The following is a 22,835-nucleotide window of genomic DNA, read 5'->3' on the forward strand; positions in this document are numbered from 1 at the left end:
CTGCGCCACCTAGCTGCCCCTCTCACTGATATTTCTTCTTACCGAAAGGATTATATAGTTGGTGACCACCTGTTTTTCCTGAAGTGTTGTGAGTAGCCATGATTGCCTGGAGTGGGAGGAGGCAGAAAGACTGGAGGTGCTTGGACCAAAGACTGTTGGAAAGGAGGGATTGGGACTGAGGGAATCTGGGCTTCTTATCACAGGGAGGATGTGGGAAGAGGGCTTGGGCGTTGACAAGAATGGGGGAGTGGAGAAAGGGAAATCCCAGTGTGATCTGGGTAGAAAAGGGTGAGAAGTAAGGATGAACTCCCTAGCAGCTTATTCTACTGGGTGAGATGGTGTAGTGGATAGAGCACTGAACTTGGAGTCGGGAAGATCTGAGTTCATATCCTGGCACAGACACTTACTAGCTGTGTGACCATGGGCAAGTCATTTAACCTCTCCTACTCTTAATTTCCTCATCTGTAAAATAGGGAAAACAAAATCACCCACCTTCCAGGGTGATTGTGAGGATCAAATGAGATAACATTTGTAAAGTGCTTAGCACAGTACACATGACGCATAGTAAGTGCTATATAAATGTTAAATTATTTTTATTATTGATCTTAGTCTTCCCTGACTCCTTCCTTAGCCCTCACTGGTTTTTCCTTTCTCTGTAATCTCATAACATTGTGTAAACTTTTGAAATTTAATCACACACTTCGTGGCATTGTTATTAACTGTTTATACGTCTTTTATATACCCCTTAGCACGTAAGACAATGTTGTACACATAGTACAAGATCAGTAAAATCTTGTTGAATGAATGAAGAAGGAGGATGTGGAATTGGGGAATATGAACCTTGGTAGAAGCCAGTTGTAGCTGAAACTGGTGGAAGGCCCTTAGGTGGTCTCCCCCATACAAAGTTCATGTGTTTACTAGAAGACAGTAAAGAAGTAGCTAAAAGGAGGCTCTGTTCCTAACCTGTCTTATAGTTGGGGATTACAAGTAAGGCTGAGGACTGCCTAAGATCAAACTATAGTACCCTAAATTTAGCTGCTCATGATAATCACATAAACTTCTAGGAAATTTCTTCCTGTAATTTCTGTCCTGACAGTCAAAACTCATTTTGGCTGCAGGCTATGATCCCTAGAACTAACATTATGAGTCTTTGCCTTTTTTGCCTTCCTAACAGGACGGTTATTTGGACAAATAAAATCTGTTCCCTAAGTTTTAATCTAGTCCATTGCTGTGTTTTAATTTCTAAAACTTACTTTAGAAGGATGATATTGTACTTTTTTACTCTGTAAGACTGATGACACTGTAGGAGTCGATTCATTTGTCTCTGGGACTTGCGTAGTTGCCCTATTTCTGGATTAGAGAGATGAATAAGTGAAACTTAGCCTCAGTCCTTTATGTTTTATGGGTCCCAGCTATCTCATCAGGATACCAGGGGCTAACCAGCTTGGGCATCTTGCCAACTGCCCTTCACTGTAGTTATTTCACCGCAAATCCCCATCTCCTTTCTACCTTTTCCTCAAAGCAGTGTTACCATGGTTACTGGGAAGAGTATAATATCCTACTATCTTATGACTTTACGAAGAATCCCAGCAGACTTCTTAGACTAAAACACCTTTTCCCTGGCAACCATTCCTTGTTCTTTCATATCCCATCTATGTCTGTTCTGTTTCTCTCAAGTACCTACCCACTTCTTCGCTCCTTTTGCATTGTGTCGGCCTTACTTTCCAGGGTGATTATACATTGCTCCCTTGTATTCTTAGATACTGTCAAGCCAGATTTGCTGTTGCACAATCATGAACTTCTGGATCTCACCTCAGTGCCTTTGCACAGTCTGTTTCCCATGCATGAAATGCTGTCCCTTCTCTCTGCCTTTGAGAACTTAGGTTCCTTTCAAGGCTCACTTCTATTGCAGTTTCCTCCAAGAGGCCTTTCCTGATACTCTCCACTGCTAGTGCCATCCCATCAATGGGTATTTTTTCTCGTGTATATACAGCATTTATTTATCTATCTGTGAAGATGTATCACTAAGCTGTTTAAAGGCAGGAATTGTTTCGTTTTTGTCTTTGTATTCCCAGTGCCTAGTACACTTCATGGTGCTTAATGCTTGTTTGATTTGCCCCAAAGTAATAGGATTCTGATCTTGGCGAGCCAATTCTCAGTCTTTTTGGAGGTGTGTTGCTCTATCACTTTTTTTGTCTTTGTGTAGGGATGCATTCTGTACCATCAGCAAAATTATGTAGAGCACTTAAAAATCAAAATAAATAAAATTCAGTTTTTTTGGGAAGAGAATTTCTTTGTATTTCTTGTGATAATTGGAGACAAGACAGTAACGGCATTAAAGTAAGACTGGGAATCACTCAACTAAGGCAGTTGTTTTTTTACTTGCAGAATTGAGTGATTAACCAGAAATATATTAACTCTTTTGTGGTAGTGTCTTTTTAATTCTTTTTACAGTTAGTAAGTACACTTGCAGTTGTATTTTAAAATATATATATGGCCTTTTGAATATATATATATATATACCTATATATATATACACACACACATACACACATATATGTGTATATTAAAATATATATGATGAATCCAAGAAGTTGTTGTAAGTAGTTATTTGGAAGGGTGATGTCCAGTTAAGATTTTTAGAAGTGTTTTATTCATTCTACATATTAATTATAACAGTATTTGCATACTAAAGTTAAACTTTCTAACATTACCTTTTAACTGCTAAAATTATTTTTACTAGTGATAACTTTTAATATTAAGTATTAAAGTTATAATGTGACCTGAGTTCATTGTAAATAAACTACTATAATAATGGAGTGTGTTAGTTACAACCCCTAAAGTATGTATAGAACTCAGTAAATTTTTTATTTAAATTCTTACCATGTATATTTTTTTCCTCTTCAGAAGTTGTTTGACTCTAACTGTAAAAGTGAAATTTAGCCCTTAAAGTCATTTGAGCAAATTCCATGGCTGTTCTCCCAGTTAGTGAGTTTTCACAGCATTTGCAGCAAGCTAATTGCTTCTGCTAATAAATAATCTAAAATCGATGCTGACAGCAGTTAATTGGCACAGAGACTTTATTCTGTAAAGCACTTGGCTAACGACCTTCTTTAAATTAATAGCATTAAGTGCTATGAGAAAATAAATCTGAGGAATTGCCTGTCATTTGCTTGTCATGTCTAATAACTTCCAATAATGATGGCTGATAGATTTTTGCACATTCCATTATTGAAGTTGGTGCATGTAATTATTCTCCTCATTATATGTAAACAATTAGTAATATTTGGTGTTTCTTTCCAATAAAGCTGTAAAATACAAGTAGCATATTAAAGGTTAGAAATTATTATAAAACCTAAAATTTTGAACATAGGAAGTCTTTCAGTCTTGTCTAGATATATTATGTGGTGTGTTTTCACTGAACTTTTCACTTTAACAAATTTTAAATTAGACTTGTGAAAATAACATTTATAAGCGGTTAAAATTTAAAAATGACAACTTATGGAAATTTTTGTTCACAGCTTGAAGAAGTTATGGAAAAAGAAACTTACAAGACTGCTAAATTAATTCTTGAAAGGTTTGATCCAGAATCAAGGAAGGCAAAGGTAGGACCCTGATAGCAATAGTCATTTATTGTTAAATATACTGTATAGCAAAACACTTAAAACACCTACAACTTTCTATAATTAACAGGAGCTTGAGCCGTCGTCTTTAGGAGCAGCTGCAACTGCAAGGCCTGGACAAGGTAAATAACTTTGTAGAAACTGCTGCTGCTGTTGGAAAGATCCGTATTTATACAAGTGAGTTCTGAAGTGTGATGGAGAAGTGTGAAAATCTATGTGGAATGTTTTTCTGTTTTTTCATTTGTTTTGGAATACAATTTGGGGTGGGGTGGTTATTTTACCTGATAATGGTAGATCTTTATATGAATGGTTTGACAAATGAAGTTACTTCTGGGATTTTAATGCTGTTGAGGTAAAATCTGGAATTGATTTTAACCTCTTGAAATTTGAGTAACCTTGTTTGAGATTTAGTATAAGTTTATTTTGTTTTGTTTTTAGTTAGTTTGTAGTTTGATTATTATAGAAGTCTTTGAATCTTTATATTGACTCATTTTCCTGTAGAACTTTTCTTTGCATTGCAATTTATGTTTTTTGTAAGTTTAGGAATTAGACAAACACATAAATAAGAAAATTGAAGCAACAGTTCTTAAAATTATTGCAAAACTTTTTTAGATTGCCTAGCACGAGGAAAACCATTAATTCCATATCATCTTAGTACTAAGTAAGTTTGAAAATTTGTGATCTAGTGAGATATATTAAGTTTTACTTAAAACAAACATTTCAAAGAAGACCATTTTAGTTTTGAGCAGGTTGTGACTCTGCTATCCTCCCTGAATCCAGTGGTGCTAGTGCTGTACAACGTGGAGTTTTTTTGTCTTCAGTCTTCTCTTTTCAAAAATAACACTCAAAGTTGCTACCTGTTTTTTTTCCATGAACTTCTGATAGTGCTTGTGAGCACTTGTGAGAGAAACTTGCTTCTTTTAAAAAAATGCTTTCATAAATACTGAGAAAAATAATAGGTGTTGTTTTACATATTAATAATTTTTCCATATTAGTGATTCATTTAGAGTTGGAAAGAACCTTTGGGCATCTTCTAATCCTCTTTCTTTGTTTTGTTGATCCTGAAAATAAGGCGCTGAAGGGTTAAGTGACTTGCCAAATGTCACACAGATAACTCAGGCCTTGATTCCATACCCAGCACCTTTTCCTCTGTCTTGTGCATCCAATTTTTCTTTCATAATACTGAAATTCATAATTCAGCAGAAATTAATATGCAATGGATTTACCTAATTATAATTTAAATTTTCCTGTAATTTACTACCTTTTTAAAGGAAATAAAATTTTTTTTGTTGCTCTCATAAAGTTCCAGGAATTTTTACAATATTTCCTGCATTTTATGCTTTTCTCAGAGATTCTTAGTAAATATCTCTATTGTGTTTTTGTGAAATTTGATTTGAAGAGCTTCCTGTCTCCTATTTAAGCTTCCAATAAGTATTTAGATGAGTATTTCTCCCTTAACAGAGTCTCACAGACAAATTTCCGTATAGTTTGTTAACAAAATGCATAACACCATTGGAATTGTGTTCTGGGCAGTTGCACTAGCAAGCATTTTGTAAGTAGCTATAAAAAATAAAAATAAATAAAAGAATGTGTAATGTTCTTGCCTGTGACTTAAGGGCAGTTGCTTTACTTTTGATGAAGAGAATCCATAATTACTTTACCTAGTGCATACAGTGTTTTATCATTTGTATAAAAACTTAACAGTGGTATCCTAACAATTTTTTTCTGCCTATTTATACTTATTTGTGCCATTTTTAATATTTTCCCATAATCCCCAGAAAAGTTGGAGAGGCAATACATTGTTAAATAGTACATTGTATCTCTCATTGGAAAGTCAAATTAATCTTTATGTTTTTGACATGTAACAGCAGATCACAAACCTGTAAATGCCAAATGCAGTCATATCTGATTCTTAATGTCTCAAGAAAAGTCTTTGTTAAATTTATTTATGAATTTGTTACTAGGACTGGCACAAAAGTATTGCCCCCTCAGACAAAATATTTTGCTCACACCTTATATAAATGCCATTGCAGTTATTATTCAGGCCTTTTATGACACTGTCATCATTACTCCATTGTTTCTTAAAATAGGAATAATAAATTTTCATGAAGTGACCCACCACTGGCAGCAATGTAAGAGTTAGTTCTGGGAGTTGATATTTTGATCCCATTTACTTGTACCTGAGCTCTATGATTTGTGTCTGCTCTTTCAGACTTAATTTCACTTTAGCTGAGGGCAGATCAAAGAGAGTGGAAGCAGTGGTAGATGTGCATTCTGCTGTAGGGGAGGAATTTTATATAAATGTAACCGCCTTTCGTTGTGTGCCTATAGTGGTTGTTTTAGCGATTACACTTGGACAGAGAATCTGAGAGTGATCAGAATTCTAGGTACACATATCTGAATTTAACTAGTTGGTTCAAGGTGCTTCTCAGGTTGCCTTGGCAATTGAAAACCCTGTTTCATTTCCATATAGTCCTTTAAACTTGAAGGGATTTAAAGTTTTATATAATAAAATTTATGACGAACTTCAAGGAATAGCCCTTATTTTAGGGAAAATAGATAAAATACTCATGTTTCATTTCAAGGTGCAGGAGAACTCTGAATTTATAATTTCTAAAATGTTAGTCTTGGTTTGAGCCATTCATGTGATTTTATCTTGTTGCTACATGTTTCTTCATTCTTTCCTTGTTTAATTTTTTAAGACATTAACAGACTTTTGGTCTCATTTAATGACATAACTCTTCTTAATGATTTAGCAACATTTACATAGCATGCCCAAGATATTTTAAGAAGCCGAAGTTGTCTTTCCCAGTATACTTTTTGAAAACTGAATAAATTCCCTACTTGGGATGTCATGTTGTAATTTCAGAATGACTAGTGTTGTTCTCTGTTATGTTGTTTTCTGAGAGGGAAAGCAATATAGTATAACAATAACATCTAACATTTATACAATGGTTTGAGGTTTACAAAGAACTCAACATTACCTCATTTGATCCCAGAAATACACTCTAGGAGGTTGGTGCTATTATTATGCCTGTTTTATAGATGATGAAACTGAGGCTGAGAGAAGTTAAGAGACTTACTCAGGGTCACATAACTGTTAAGTGCCTGAGGCTAGGATTTGAACTCAGGTCTTATTGACTCAAAGTCCAGTACTTTTATTTACTGTATCTTTCTTTCTGTCTGTCTGTCTGTCTATCTAGCTAGCTATCCATTCATTTATTTATGCCGCTTACCAGCCCAATATAGTGGATAGACCCATGGATTTGGAGTCAAGGGACTTAGATTCGAATCCTAACACTAACACTTACCTGTATTACTGGGGGCAAAATACTTTGCTTATGTCAGGCTCATTGGTTTCCTCATTTATAAAATGATTTGGGTTGTTCATTCCCTAATTTTCTAGTTCTAAATTCTGTTTTCTTGTTCTCTTATATACATAATGATTCCTTTTTGCCCAGTTTTCTTAAAACCTAATTTGCTATTCTGATTGGTTCTCAATTTTTTTTTTTTAGTGTTGTGGCATGTCCTTCTTTTCTTTTTTAAAAAATTAATTTTTTTTTCAATGAAAATTCCCTTTTTTCTCTTTCTTCTCCTAAGTGGGAGAAAAAAAAATACAAAACCCTTGTAACAAATATGAGTAGTTAAACAAAATAAATTCTCCCATTGCCATTGGCCAAGTCCAAAAATTATATATCTCATCTGCACCCTGAGTTCATTACATCCTATCAGGAAGTGGGTAGCATTGTGTTGATCACAGTTCTTAAGTCTTTTCAAAGTTGCTTGTCTTTATTTTAGTGTTACTGTATAAAGTGTTTACTTTACTCTGCATCAATTCTTTTTTTGCTGTATTTTTTTTGTTTTTCATGTATAACAAGTATTTTAAAAGATTAATCTGACCCTCTCATTCTTTAACTCTCTCATTGAGCAAATTAAAAAAAAAAAAAGAAGGAAAAAGAAACAAACCTGAAAAACGAATCCCAAAATGTCTACATAGTCCAGCAAAACAAATTCTCATGTTAGCCATGTCCATAAATGTATATCTGTTTTTGCATTTTAAATTCATCAGTTCAGACAAGTTTTCCTAGGTTTCTCTAAAATTATCTCTTTCATCATTTCTCACAGCACAATAGTGTTTTTCATTACTTCCATATACCACAGTTTGTTCAGTTGTTTCCCAATTGATGGGTACTCCTTTAGTTTCCAATATTTGGGCTATAGCCATAGTAATATCTCTGGGTTTTTTTGGCTTAGTTCCAAGCCAAATGGAGCAAAGAATACCCTGCCTACCTCGTGAGGTGGTTGTGAGGAAAGAAGTTTGTTAAACCTTAAAGTGCTGTATTGATGTGAATAGTTAATTAGATTAATTTGGCAATTAAGAAAGACTGTTTAATGTCACAGAAATTTAATGTGATAAAAATTTCTAAAAATAATTTTGAGTTTCTTGAAATTTAATTTAAAAAGAACATAATTTCTTTCTTTTTTCTTTTTGTGAGACAATTGGGGTTAAGTGACTTGTGCAGGGTCACACAACTAGTGAGTGTTATATGTCTGAGGCCAGATTTGAATTCAGGTCTTCCTGACTCCAGGGCCGGTTCTTTATCCACTGTGCTACCTAGCTGTCTTTACTGGTACAAAGAATTTATTTTCTTTTTTTATAGTAAAATCTAATAATGTTCTCTATTTCATTTCTGAGGATAATTCATAAGATAATGAATGTGAAAGCACTTTGAAAATTTTAAAAAATGCTATCTAAATGCAAGATATTACAGCAGTATTCTACTTAATACATTTCTAACAATGTTCATCCTCTGGAATGTATCAGTGAACCCAGAAGTAAATGAAAAAGGCCTTTGAAATATCTATAATAAAGCCCTGTCACACAACTACATATGTTGGGTAAAACCCTCCATAGCTCATGTAGACTGTATTTGCAGATATTTTACATAGAGTGGGTTTTTGTTTTGTTTTTTTAAAACAAGTGCAGCTCTCTCTTTTCTAATCCAGTAGTAAAATAGGGGTATTTAGTGGCGGGTTGTTAGAAGCAGGGATAATAATAGTTTAGAAATAACAACTGATAGTAGATTAGGCAGAAAAATTAAGACAGAAATATATTGTGGATAGCAAAGTACTGTAGTGGAGCTTCTTAATGATGACCCTGAATCATCAAATTGTATTTAGTATGTCATAGACTGAAAGGTGCAGAGAATATAAAATCTTACTGTGTTTATTGTTTGAAAAGTCTTTTATTGGTTAGAACAAAATGCTGCCTTAAAGACTTCCCTCTAATAAGGTATCTTTCATATATATGTTAAAATCTTATGATTCCGGGGCAGGTAGGTGGCACAGTGGATAGAGCACCTGCCCTGGATTCAGGAGGACCTGAGTTCAAATCTGGCCTCAGACACATAACACTTACTAGCTGTATGACCCTGGGCAAGTCACTTAACCCTATTGCCAAGCCAAAAAAAATTAATGATAATAATAATTAATAAATAAAAGGGGAGTGTAAACACTGTGAGAGGTGGGCCTATTTAGTTTTTGTTTTTGTATCCTCAGCAGGCAGTTGAGAGGTGGCTGGGTCGATACAGTTGGATAGAGGGTTGAACCTGGAGTCAGGAAGACCTGAGGTCAAATCCAGCCTCAGATACTTCCTAGCTGTCTGTCCCAGGGCAAGTCACTTAACCTCTAGAGGTCTGCCTCAGTTTCCTCAACTGTAAAATGGGGAAAAAATTTTCTAGGGTTGTTGTAAGGATCAAATAAAATAATATTTGTAAAGTGCTTAGCATAGTGCCTAACACATTATTATAGTGCTTAACACATATTAAGTGCTTAGCACTTAATAAATGCTTGTTTTCTTCCTTTCTGCCATGTAACATACTGTTTAGCACTCAGCAAGATCTTTATAAATGCTTGTCATGATTGATTAAATTCCTTCACAACACAACCCCAATATATCTTTCTAGCTTTAATTCACATTTAGTTCCCTAAGTCTATGGTCCAGCCAAACATATTCCTTAATATTCCTCATATATAGTACCTTATGCTGAACCCCCACCTTACCTCTGTCTTGCAGGAAACTAGGTATATAGTATTTCACTAAGAAGAACCTTCTGTATGAAGTCTTTCTCCATTCTTCCAAGCTAGTGCCTTGCCCTTCCCTCCCATACCTTATCCACCATGATAAAATGTAAGCTCTTTGAGGGAAGAGATTTTTTTTTTTGAAGCACCTAGTGTAGTGCTTGACACATGTAGGTACTTAAATTTTTGTTTTTTTCTTGTAGAAAATTTGTTCTTTTTAGTTAATTAGTGAAATTCTATTTTCTCTCCTCCTGATTGAGAAAAAACCTCAAACCCTTGTTACACACACACACACACACACACACACACACACACACACACACACTCTCTCTCTCTCTCTCTCTCTCTCTCTCTCTCTCTATCTCAAGCAAAAGAAATTTTTGACATTAGCCATGTCCAAAAATTATTTGTTTCAGTCTGAACCCTGAATTAATCATTTTTTTTGTCCATTGGTATGAAGCATTCTTTACCTGCAGTCCTGTGGAATCATGGTTGGTCAATCATTGCATTGATCAGAGTTCTTGAATCTTTGAAAGTTGTCTTTATAGTGTTGTCCTTATTATAGAAATGGTTTTCTTGATTTTTCTCACTTCACTCTGCATCCAGATTTCTTTGAAACCGGGATGTCATTTCTTTTGACAATGATATTCCATCACACTCTTATGCTATAATTTGTTTAGCTATTCCCCAGTTGACAGTTACCCCCTTAGTTTCCAGTTCTTTGCCACACAAAAATTACTGTTGTAGTACATATTGGTCCTTTTTTCTTTGATGTCAGAGAAAGAGGGTCAAAAGATATGCAGTTTAGTATATTTGGGGGCTTAGTTCCAAATTGCTTCCCAGAATGGCAAGATCAATTCATGACTCCCACAACAATGCATTAGTGTACCTATTTTCTGGTAGCTTCTCCAACGTTTGCCATTTTCCTTTTTTGTCAACTTTCCTAGTCTCATGAGTGTGAAATGGAACCTCAGAGTTATTTTAACTTGCATTTCTCTGTTACTTATTGGGAGCATTTTTTCATATGTGATTGATTGCTTAGATTTTTTTGTTAGAAAATTGCCCTTTTAGCCTTTTAACCTTTAACCATTTTCCAACTGGAGAATGACTTTTAAGAAATACTTGCTGATTGAATTGTGTGAAAAGGAGCTAGAAGTTAAAAACTTGTCTTAGGGTTTAATAGGAGTCAATCGTATGACTTTACACCAAAAAAGCTAATGCTTTTGTAGGCTGCTTTGAGAGGTGTAGTGTTTAGAACAGGAGAAATTCAGGAGGACCTGAGTTCAAATCTGGCCTCAGACCAAACACTTGACACTTACTAGCTGTGTGACCCTGGGCAAGTCTCTTAACCCCAATTGCCTAAAAACAAAAAAATTTAAAAAATAAAAATAAATAGAACAGGAGAAATTATAGTTCTCTTCTACTGTGATCTGGTCATATCCCATTTAGAATATTGTGTTTAGTTCTAGTTATATTGGAGGGCAGGGATAGGAACTGTACCTGTGATTTCATTAGTTTATTAAACTCTTAGAAAAGGTAACTCCTTTTACCAGTTCAGGTCTATGTCTTCTCTGCACCTTACAGTGTTAGGGGTTTACCTAGAACACCGATAGGTCAGGTGAATTGTCCAGGGTCACATTCAGTGTGCATCAGAGGCAGAACTTCAAGTTTTACAGAAGTTTTCCTGACTTAAAGGCCAGCTCTCTATCCATTATGCCACATGGGCTCATCTCTCAGTTTAGGTAGGAAATTTGTGAGGAGGAGCATGTTTAGAAGGAGAGGACTGGAGAATGTGTCATGTGAGGATCATTTGAAGGAACTGGGGCTGTTTATCCTGGAGGAAAAAAGAATGACGGGAAGGTAGCCTTGAAGTATTTGAAGGGACCTCATATGAGAGTGATTAGGCTTGATCTTCTTGTCTTCAGAGGGCAGAGATAAGAGCAGTGGGTTGAAGATGTAAGGAGGAAGATTTAGGTTTGATGAAAGGAAAAACTTCCCAATTATTACAATTATTTAGAAATGGAATAAGCTATTTTAGGAGGCAATGGATTTGCCTTCACAGGAGATCTTCACTGTAGAACCTTAGTTATGGTTTGGATTTGATGACAATTGTTGCCCACAACAACCCTGTGACATGAGTATTGTAGGTACTATCATCCTGATTTTACAGATGAGGAAACTGAGGTTAAGGTTAAGTGACAGATCCATGATTGTAGTGACATGGAAATGACATCCATCATGTCAGAGGTCTTGCCTAACTACAAGTCCAGCACTCTTTCTACTGTACCACACAGGTCCCTTCCAATTCTTACGATTCTATGATTATGTATTAAAAGTTAGAAAGTGCCCTTGTATGGTTTTAGTAAATACAGCTTTTCAACACAGGTTGAAAGCCAGAGGATTTGGGGGTTGCAGTTGGTAAAGTCAATTACAATGTCTTTTACTCTAGCCTTCTGATTAATGGAAATCTTACTATGTCTTGTTTTGGAATATTGTTTGTTAGGTGATTTGGCTATAGAATTTGGGTACTAAAAAATCCTTGAAATATCTAGTTCATTTTTATACTTTAAAGCAGAGTTGTATTAGAACCATTCTGGTAAAGATCAGTAGACAAAAAAATGGCTTCAATAAGCCACCTCACTGAGTGGTGAGATCTCCTACTTGGTTAATCATATTTAGAGAATTCTGTAGTAAAAAGGGGCAAATACTGTTAAGCCATCTCCTTAAACCTTTATGTATGTGGAGCAATGTTGTCAAACTCAAGTAGAAATGGGGCCACTAAACTGTGTAAATCACATATTAACATTTTTTGTGTTTTGTTACATTTTTATTTTATTTTGTTACATATTTTTCCAGTTAAATTTTATTCTGGTTTCACTGCACTCGGGAGTGCCCACAAGCAGTATTTTTTTTTTAAAAACACTTTCAGTCTAGATTTCCTGCTTATTGCTTGCAGCTATTCAAGGAGCTCTTTGTACTAATCCTAGAGGTCTGAAGGTGACAGTCCTCAGTTCTGAGAGATTTTGAGAAATTTCTAGACAGCCCTCTGTCAAATGCATGGTAATCCTTGGGACCAGATATCAGTCTGGCCTTAGATCCATTCTGTAGGATAGATATAGGTCCTATCCCCATCTTGCCCTGGGGGTTCAAGATGCCATGGTACCTCTTTAAGGTCACAGCTTGCATGCCAGCATTTGGGGACCCCACAGTCCATCATTGCCAGTTGGCATTTGTACTAGACTGGGGGTCATGTTTTTCTTTTTAGTGCCAAATACTACTGTAAAAAATGGGAAGATAATTAAACACCCTCTGGGGTGTGACATTTTGGTATGTCAGTCATTGTCAGCTTTTCCTATATTTATCCTAAATATCTTTTGCTTCAACTCAAACTCATCTTCTCACATTATCTTCAGTGAGATGGAGAATATTGATTCACAACCCTCTGTGTAGGGGTGGAGAACCTTTTCTATTGAGGGCCACTGACCCACAGAGAAAAAAATCAGTTGAAGGCCACATGCAAGTAAAAAGCAGCTTAATTTAGTTTTTTTGTCTTAAAAGTATAAAATGTTCAGCTCACCTGCTTTTCAAATTAAAGGTAAGAAACATAAAACATTACCAATTAATACAACAAATAGCAAAATAAAATAAAATGTAAAGATAGAGGAATGAGAAATAGAGTTAGAGAGAAAGGAGTGGGCTTTGAAGGTCTGGAAGGTGAATATTTCTCTGGTAAATTGCTTTTCCCATGGGTTGTGGATCCTTTTGCCCAGAGAAATAGCACTAGGGGTGAGGAGGAGGGAATGGCACCTGAGATTAAAGAGAGTGCCAACTTTTATCTAGCATTGGGCTGAGGATTCCCCACTTTCACTAATAGCTTTTAATCTATCTGAACATTTTAAAACCATTTTCCAGCCTTCTTTTCTTTGAACAAAATAATCCAGTTACTATAACCCTTCCATGTGAAGCCCAGAACTGAAAACAGTGTTCAGTAAAGTGCTTGAATAGCACTAAATGGTTTACTAAGGACTACCTGATAATCCTCCTGTTTTTTTTTTAAAAGTACCTTGATTTAAAAAATAAAAATAGCGACAAGATATGAAAAACCTGTACTTAACCTGGTTTGTTAAATTACAGAAGGATTTGCTGTAGGATTTCTCTAATAGCAAGCTTGTCCAGCACTTGTGTATGTACAAAGTTGTAAAAATTCACAACTTTTAAGAAACATGTTGCTTGAAAATCAGTATTCATATCTATATTAGGCTTATTTAAAAAAAACACCAGACCCATAAGCTTTCTTAGCATATTATTTCTAGATCTCCCTAGATAGTTAACATAAAGCCATTCATTGCCACTTTATTTTTCTTTTCCTCTAAGTGCAGTTATCCCTATTTGACCCATGTTTGAGTCAGACTATTTCAATTTAAATTCAAAACCACCCCAAATCAGACTCCTTTTCAATCCAATTAGCATATTTTTGTTATATCTCTAGATAATTAATGGAACTATTAAATTAGTTCTCAGCCTGGAATGGACTCTATGGTATGACATTTGTCATATTTCTCTACCCAGAAAGTAAAGATCATTAATTTTTGGGAAAATATTTATTTTAAGTACAGATTGAAATAAGACTTTTGAGTACTAGGTTTTTTTAAGATTACCTAATGTGTAATTTCTCAAGCTATAATGAAAAATAATGATGAGTCGGATACAAAAGATGACATATTCAGAAATGATTAAGTTGAAAATACTGGGAATTTGGGTAATACCAATATACATTGCGGTATACTTGAAAATATTGTAGCTATTGTTATTTCTCACTTCTACCAGCCCTTCCTTTAGAAGTACTCAAACGAAGTGCTCAAACTGTAGCTACCTTCCTTCGCCCCTCCCCCCATTACTTTTTCTTTTGTATATTTGTCCAGTTCAGATTTTAGAATCATCAGGCAAAGTGTGTGACTTAACTGTTTTATAGAATACCAGACATCATGTCTTTTGTTCAGTAAAGGTTACCAGTTATAGTCTTCACCTTTTAGTGAAGTGTGAGTGATGTTAAGAGTGATGTGGTTAGTCTCAGATACTGTAATATACATTTAAAGGAAGAAGGCTGAATAAATAGTCTTTGCTGAAGAGATGAAAAGATAACAGTCTACTTTTAAGTGTCTTGTCACAGTTTGAGAAGTGCTCTCAGTTATCTGAGGCAAAAATACAAATCTCTGAACTACACTTTGGCAAACAATTGGGGCAAAAATAGATTTGGAGTTTTTGATGCATCCTTTTGGTAACAATTTAAATTTCCAAATCCTTGTGTGTCAATATTGATTTTGAAAGCCTTTGAAAGAAGCCTTAGTTTCCAGAACATTTAATATGCTTCCTAACTGAGTAACAATGATTTCCTTGTGGATAGGAAACATTAAATGACTAGCTGTTTGCCGGACATGTTCGAGATAATTAATCCAGGTGGATTCTGAAATTCTCTACTTCAGATAAACATGGGAAGTTTCAAAGGGTAAAGGGGGTTCATTTCACTTGTTCAAATAGACTATGGAAGGAGGGTTTTTCATTGTCATTCTCCTCTCCTCAGTCTCCATTTAATCCTTAAATTTTATCTGATCATCCAAAATGTTCTTGTCATTTCAGCTTTTGTATTTTAACTTTCTAATTGGAAATTACTAGTGGGTCAAGACCCCTATCTTCTCTTCCCCCCAGTCCTCCCCAATAAATAGGTACCTTAATTGGAAGTTCTTCAAACAAGTTAAGTTTTTTTGTTATATTGAGCTATGACTAGAGTTGTAATTTTTTTTTTTTGTAATTGGAAAGTAAAGAAGGCACCAACAAAATGTTATTTTTTTCTCTGTGATGGTGGGTCTAAAAAAATTGTCTTTTTATCTTAGTATTTCCTTTGGCATAACTATTCATATTTCAAGGTAATAGTTCTATATATAAGGAGTAGTATATGTTTCTACTAATTTTGGCCATTCAAATAAAATTTCAGTAATTTGAATTGTACTCATTTTAAATTTATGATGATTTGACATGTATGTGAGATTAAACAAATTCAAGGGATACTTGACTGGAGATCAGACCATTGACAGAATAAGATGAGTACAAATAGAAAATAAGAAAGGAAAGAACAGACTTATGTAATATGATATTTTCTAAATGCTATAATAAGTAGAAAAGAATAATTATTGTTAACCTCATTAAATGTACTTTTTTAGTCAGTCAGTAAACATTTATTAAGCACTTACTGCATGCCAGGCATCCTACTAAGTACTGAGAATCTTGAATAAGCAAATTAATAGTGTAAAGCTTATTGAAAATAACAAACAGCCTTTGGTTTTAAGTTAAATACCATTAAAGATTCTTGGCTCTATTCTATTGCATTTAAGCAATATGCTAATTACAGATTGTTGTTATTCCTAAAGAATGGGGGTGGAGTAAGTAGGGAAGCAGGGAGGGTATTGAATGTATCTTTTTAAACCCACTTTAAAATGAAGCTTTTTGGGAAAAAATAACCCTAAAATTTGGGTTTGCTTTTCTTTTTTTTACTAATTGCAGCTAACTTTCCCCCCCACCATTATCACAAATTAATAAGACTTACACATCAATCAGGTTTTTATTTAGTGCCCACTATATGCCATGCACTCCCTTAAGGAATTTTTTTATTATAAGCTTATGACCTGAATAACATGATATGTAACTGATCTAATCGTTTTCTTATTTTTATTTTGAAAAAAGAGTAGGCTATCAATATGTAATTCTTTTATAAGTGTAATGAGAAAATAATGAGTAATTGTCTTACAGCATTAAAATGAGGGTATCTTCCTTGCCTTTTGATAATTTTTCTGCACAGTTTTGCATAGATTCCTGTTGGGTTCTGTCTGACCTCATAATGTCTTAATACTTATACTGTATAATATAAATCACTGATTGGTAAGAGTTTGTGGTATTGGTAAATTAGGGTCTTGTAATGTGGTATTGGTCATAAAATTGAGCATATACCTGTTCCCGTCAGAAATCCGTCAGCGGACTACAGCTCAAAGAAACCTTTCTCCATCAACACCAGCAAGTCCGAACCAAGGATCACCTCTACAAGTTCCAGGATCTCCCGGTCCACAAAAGGATGCTTCAGCTCCTGGTGGACCACCAGAAAGAGCCATTGCTCCAGCCTTGCAGTCAAATGTGTTACCAGGGCGTCTTGGATCCCCTGCTACAATGCCTGGAATGGGTAAACAGAGCACTTAATGTTATTTACAGTTTATATTGTTTTCTCTGGTTACCAATAAAACAGGCCATTTTCAGACAGTATGGAAATGGCATTTCATTTGGAAATAGCAGAGCAGTTATCTGATTAAGCAGGAGTTCCATATTCAATTAGCCATAACTCTTTACAGCTGGCACCTTGTGATACTGAAACCTATTGCCTGAGCTCATTTAACTGTTATGGCTTCTTTGTTTAAATGGCAATAAAACTTTGCAGTATTCTGTAGTCAACAGTATAGTGTACCTTTTTATGTTCCAAGTTTAGGAAAGCTCCAGATTTATATAAATCAAACATAGAAGCAACACTTTCAGAATAAATTCAGGTTTTTTTTTCCTATACCCTGAACATATATTTTAACATGTATATTGACAATTTACTTAAGATTTAATTTCAGGAAGGATGCTTATACATTGTGCATAGTATTCTATCTTCAACCATTACCTGATTTTTAGTTTTTGTAGTATTAGAAGTTATTTTTCAGGATAGTGAAAAAAAAATTTTTTTTCTGTCAATCGGATCCAACTCTTTGTGATCCCATTTGGGTTTTCTTGGCAAAGTTAGTGGAGTTGTTTGCCACTTCCTTCTCCAGCTCATTTTACAGAGGAGGGAACTGAGGCAAATAGGATTAAGTGACTTGCCCAGGGTCATACAGCTTGTAAGTGTGTCTGAAGCCAGATTTGAACTTGGGTCCTCTTGACTATCTACTGTGCCACCTACCTGACCAGTGGAGACTTAAGTTTTTCCAAATTTTTAGTAATAGCTTCTATCAATTAATGATATTTTTACAATTATTGAATTCATTTCTACGTTCTTTATTAAATTTGATGGCATGTAGGTGATAATTCTCTTAGAGACTCCAAACTCCAAGGTATGTTGTATTTGAAATATGCTATTGGATCGTGAGTAGAATGTGGAAATCCATTGGTTCACATTAGGTTTTAATGTTAGATTACAGAATTTGACAACAGTCACAGTTTCATTTTAGGTTTATTTATTCTGACTAAATTTATTTTTGGTTAATCAAAGTTCTCCAAAGCCATTTACAACTAACTTAGTTGCTTTTTCAGTGTCCCTGAAGTTCTGACTAAATAGTAAGCATACTTAGATGAATAATATGTGATGAGTGTCTTCCCCTATGGCTTTTGTGACAATAATGTTTTCTTTTTTATCTCGAAAGAATAGATTCATATTTTGGAAAACTGGAAAAATAATGGTTAAGGGATAAGTTTGAAAGGAGAATTACAAAGTCACCCAACTATAAGTCTTGAGGTCTATTGTATAAACTGTATTTTTAAAGATAATTCTCTAAAATATGTTTATACCTGGCATATTGGGAGCTCATCGTGATAAGTATATTTTAAACCTGAAGTCCAGTGAAAAATAATTTTTGATGTATCAAATTAATTGCTTCAAACTATCATAATATAAAATTTTAGTATTCAAATTGTTTTGTGGGAGCTTGTCTACTTCAGCATGAACTTTTGAAGTATACATGTAGTTTTTTTTTTTGCCAAAATAATATTAGATTTTTGTTTCTAACCTTTGAAGTAGTTGTGATAAAACAATTAGATCATAAATTCAGGTACATGAATAAGAGACTAATTTTAAGGTGGAAAAAATTTTAAAGTTTGTATGATGATGAAGATAATGATTTTAGGAATGATGGCTTAAGTTTCATGTGTATATAAATACATCACCATCAAAGTTGTCAAAAGTTGTTTTTTGAAAAAGAGGCCATGTTTGCTTCTAAGTTTGTGCCTTGCTTTAAAAAATATGAATTTTTAAGGATGTGACTTAATGATTTCTAATCCTAAAGTAGAAAAGAATAATTCAATTTTTTTCATTAAATATGTTTGGAAGAAGAGAATTAGTTTAACATGTATTACCACAGAGCTCCCATATGTTTGAAAATTAATAACCAGCAGGTAGTTGAGAGTTTGCCAAGCTTTGCAAAAATGACCAGTCTTCCTACAATGATTGTTTTTGATGTTTATATTAATCACTGTTGTTCATAACAGCATGAGTATGAAGATGCCTGGTTTGAGAGTTATTAGTATGCGAGTAATTGAAGAAAATCTCATGAAACATATTGTTTCACGTGTCTTGATTTCTTTGTGGGATCTTTGACAATTTGCACATAAAAGTAACATGCTTGAAAGTATTCGGTAATCTTAAGTTTTTTCTTCAACAGCTTATTTGGTATGCATCCTGTTCAACTCAAATCTCTTATCAATAGTTTCAATAATCTCTTAGATGAGGAGTATTTTGCTTTTAGGTTTAATGATAATGATTGAAGGAATTTGCTAACTTCAGTAAAAGAATATACTTTTTGGGTAATCACTTGGTTTATGAAGTTACAACTGTTCCAGCATCTAAACTTCATATAAAGTACTTTTGACTTTAGGCCTCTTTCTAGACAGTGATAACATCTAGATTTTCTTTCTCTTGTTTCCAAAATTAGTCCTATTTTTTTCTCCTTCAGATGTAATACTGCTACCCTTCAGGCCATCTTGAATGCTTTAAAGTTGTGTCAGCTGCCAACATTAACTTTGTTATATCTTTGTTGAAAACCTTGGACTAGTTAGCCTTGTATGTCTAGGGACAATTTTCTCACTATTTCAATGATTTCCCTTAAGGCTTCACTAAATTAGCTTGTTTCACCTGCTCTTTCCCCTCTGCTTACCCCGTTTTCATTCTGTCTGACTCACAGTGGGAAATCTTACCTTCAGTAGGTGATCATTCACCTTCTATCTTTTCACTACCTTTAATCCCCGACTCTTGAAAACCTATTTTCATGAATTTTTCCGAGAACCTGATACTGGAGACTGTTTCTTTTCCCCTTCCTAGTTGTGGATTTATATTTATTTTATTTTTCATTCTCTATTATAATAACATTAATTTTAAAATACTTATATAAAGCATCAACATACAGCATTTATTTGGTAATATGTAGCTCTTATTAGCAGTATGTAGCTCTTTGGGACTTCCTCTATCAGTACTTTTCTTTTTTGGTTTAGCATGGTTTTGTTTTAGTTTAACTGGTGAGTTCTTAAGGGACAAGGACTGTGCCTGACTAGTTTATGTGGGACCTAGGATAATGTCATTCATCAATATTCAGTTTTGGTAATGGTATTATATATATGTTTTATTTCTATTAAATTTTGGTTTTGCAGTAGTCTTAATGAAAATCATTATGGTAGGATTTTTAAGAATTGAGTTTCATCTTTACAATTTTAAAAATGTTCATAGCTAAAAACCAATTTAGAAAAATCAGAATTACCTTTTAATTTTTATTGATATGTTTTTATTTTACATGAAGTTTCCCAAGATACCCAAATAACTCTCCCACAAAACATTTGCCCCAAAAACAGTTAAATAAAACTGCACACTAGTGTGATTTTTATCAGATAGTCCAGGTCACTTTGCACCTTCAGAGTTTATGTACTGCAGCTGACTTTTAAATGAATATCGTTGGTATTTTAAACTCTCCTTTTACTTAATTACAAATTTAAATTAAGGGAAACTTTTAAAAAATTGACTTATTAGAGGGTATAAAAAATCTTAATAGTTCAAACAAGCATTATAACTTAGCTGCTGTACTTGGTTTGATAATTTCACTTAATTCTTTGGTAGGTCTTCATCCTCCTGGTCCACCTTTAGCAAGACCCATTCTCCCTCGAGAAAGAGGTGCTCTGGATAGAGTTGTTGAGTATCTAGTTGGTGATGGTCCACAGAACAGGTAATATTTACTAGGGCTACAAATGAATAAGGGGTTTAAAGATCATGGTCAGCCTTGTTTTTACTGGATGCCAATTCTAGAATTCTGTCACTCCTATATGCTGACTTTAATATTAGTGTATCTTATACAGTATTTTACAAGCCTGGGGAAATAGCAATTGCTTTTCCCTTTGAATTTGAATAACAATACATTTTAGATCAGTTTTGTGAAAATCAACCATAATTGAAGATTGTATTGATTGCTTTTACTTTGATTTTATGGTAAGTTAGAGAAACGGAATAATCTTTTATTAAAACATTTAAATCTAGGAAAACACCATGGCAGTCTTTTAGGATATGTACAAATGGTGCTTCACAAGAGCCTGTCCAGAGCTTGATACCAATTGATATTTTTGGATAATGAAGTATATGTTTTAATCATTTAGGTGGCCCTAATATTTGAATTATAGAATCAGAATTTAAATTGAATATATTTGATAAATTAGAGTTATCAGAGTGCATGAATCCTTTCTCAGACATTGAATAGCTTTGTGACTTTGGGTAAGTCACTTAAACTCTTAACTTCTGTCTCTTCCTCTGTAAAATAGGGATATGAGTGGGACCTATTTCTAAGTGTTATACTGAAGCTCAGGTGAAATAATGCATGGAAAACGCTGTGCAAATGTAAAGCTCTCTAAAAATGCTGGCTGCTACTGTGAGATTGGGTAGGTCATGTCCATGGTACCATATTCAGAGAGAAAAAAGAAATTATTATCCTTAGAGTGCTCTTACATTTATATAGTGCTAAATGGTTTACAAACTGGGCTCTTTACCCAGCAAAAACTTAAGAGGTAGGTTATTTGAGTTTTACTTCCCTTTTATAGATAAGGAAACTGAGGCTTAGAACAGTGAAGTAACTCGGCCCCACCATGCAGCCTGTCATGTGAATACAAGATGAAGCAGTTGAGCTTTGTGCACATATAGCAGGGTTGGCCAGCATGCCACATGAAGCACATGTGATAGGAGACTAGTCCAGAAAAGAACCATTCCCTCTCCTGTCTAACTGTCCCACCCCTGCTCCCCAGGTTATCTAGTGCAAGCCCATCTTTACATAGGTGAAGAATCTGAGGCCCGTAGAGGTAAAAGAGGTATCTGAGGGCACATAGTAAGTTAGTAGCAGAGCTGAGACTAGAACCCAGGTCCTTTTACTGAATTATCTAGTTCATTTCTCTTTGTCTAATACCATGCTGCTTCTCCATGTACAGTTGAATAAATAGAAGTAAGTAAAGACTGGCAATAATTGGCATTAATTAAATTTTTATTCAATTACTTTTTGTCATTTTGAGCTCCAGCTGCTTTAGAGAAATGGAGAACTTTGAGAAGGTTCTTAAAAAATTCTTACTAAAGCATTGAATTAAAGGTCTGGAAATAGGAAGCATATAAAAGCTTAAAGTTATTATCTTGAAGGAGAAAGAGCTAAGGTGTGACTACCCAAATAACCTTATACTTGGGTAGTGCTTTGAGGTTTTCAAAGGACTTCCCCTGAAACAGCCTAGTGAAGCAGATCCAGTGCCACAGTGACTTTATAGAGGAGGACGCTGAGTCTCAGGGGCTTTCAGGGATTTGGCCAAGATCACACAGTTGGGAAGAGTCAGAAGGGGGATTCAGACCCGGATCTTCTGATTCCAGGGTGAGAACTATCTCCACTCCATCACATTGACTTCCAGAAATGGCCTATGAAGTATCTGAACATCTAAGCTAATGGCTTAGTGATGGCTGGAGTGGATGTTCCTGGCATGTTGAGGATGGAACATGAGGAATTACAAGAGTAATGAATAAATTTAAATGAACTTGAAAGGAAATAACAGTCAGAGGTGGCTTTCTGTGTACTTGAAGTTCTTTAAAATGAGTTAGTTGTTGATTTATTTGGAATAATTAAGGTAGTGTCGTTTTGTGGAAAGAGCCAGTGTGGTATAATTGGGGGCGGGGGAAAAGGGGGAGTCAGAAGACCTGGGTTCAACTTCTGCATTTTATGTTTATTCTCTGTCCTCAGGCAAATTATTTAATATATTTGGACTTCTCATCTCTGAGTCTGGCAGTTGGATTAATTGGTCACCCCTTTACTTTTGTTTTTGTGAATCTGCAAATTC

General features: G+C 34.6%; 1 protein-coding gene across 2 annotated transcripts in view; it reads left to right on the forward strand.

The window, feature by feature from the left end:
* LNPK (lunapark, ER junction formation factor) overlaps window positions 1-22,835 on the forward strand; it is a 96,471-nt gene that overhangs the window by 59,852 nt on the left and 13,784 nt on the right. For both annotated transcript variants that reach the window (XM_020991020.2, XM_020991019.2), the window contains exons 7-10: window positions 3,522-3,605; window positions 3,694-3,745; window positions 16,720-16,932; window positions 20,602-20,707. In XM_020991020.2, coding sequence (XP_020846679.1) covers window positions 3,522-3,605; window positions 3,694-3,745; window positions 16,720-16,932; window positions 20,602-20,707 — 455 coding nt within the window. The remainder of the gene's footprint in view (window positions 1-3,521; window positions 3,606-3,693; window positions 3,746-16,719; window positions 16,933-20,601; window positions 20,708-22,835) is intronic.

This window comes from Phascolarctos cinereus, unplaced genomic scaffold, assembly GCF_003287225.1.
Source record: "Phascolarctos cinereus isolate Bilbo 61053 unplaced genomic scaffold, phaCin_HiC Scaffold_726;HRSCAF=1367, whole genome shotgun sequence".
Taxonomy (NCBI): domain Eukaryota; kingdom Metazoa; phylum Chordata; class Mammalia; order Diprotodontia; family Phascolarctidae; genus Phascolarctos; species Phascolarctos cinereus.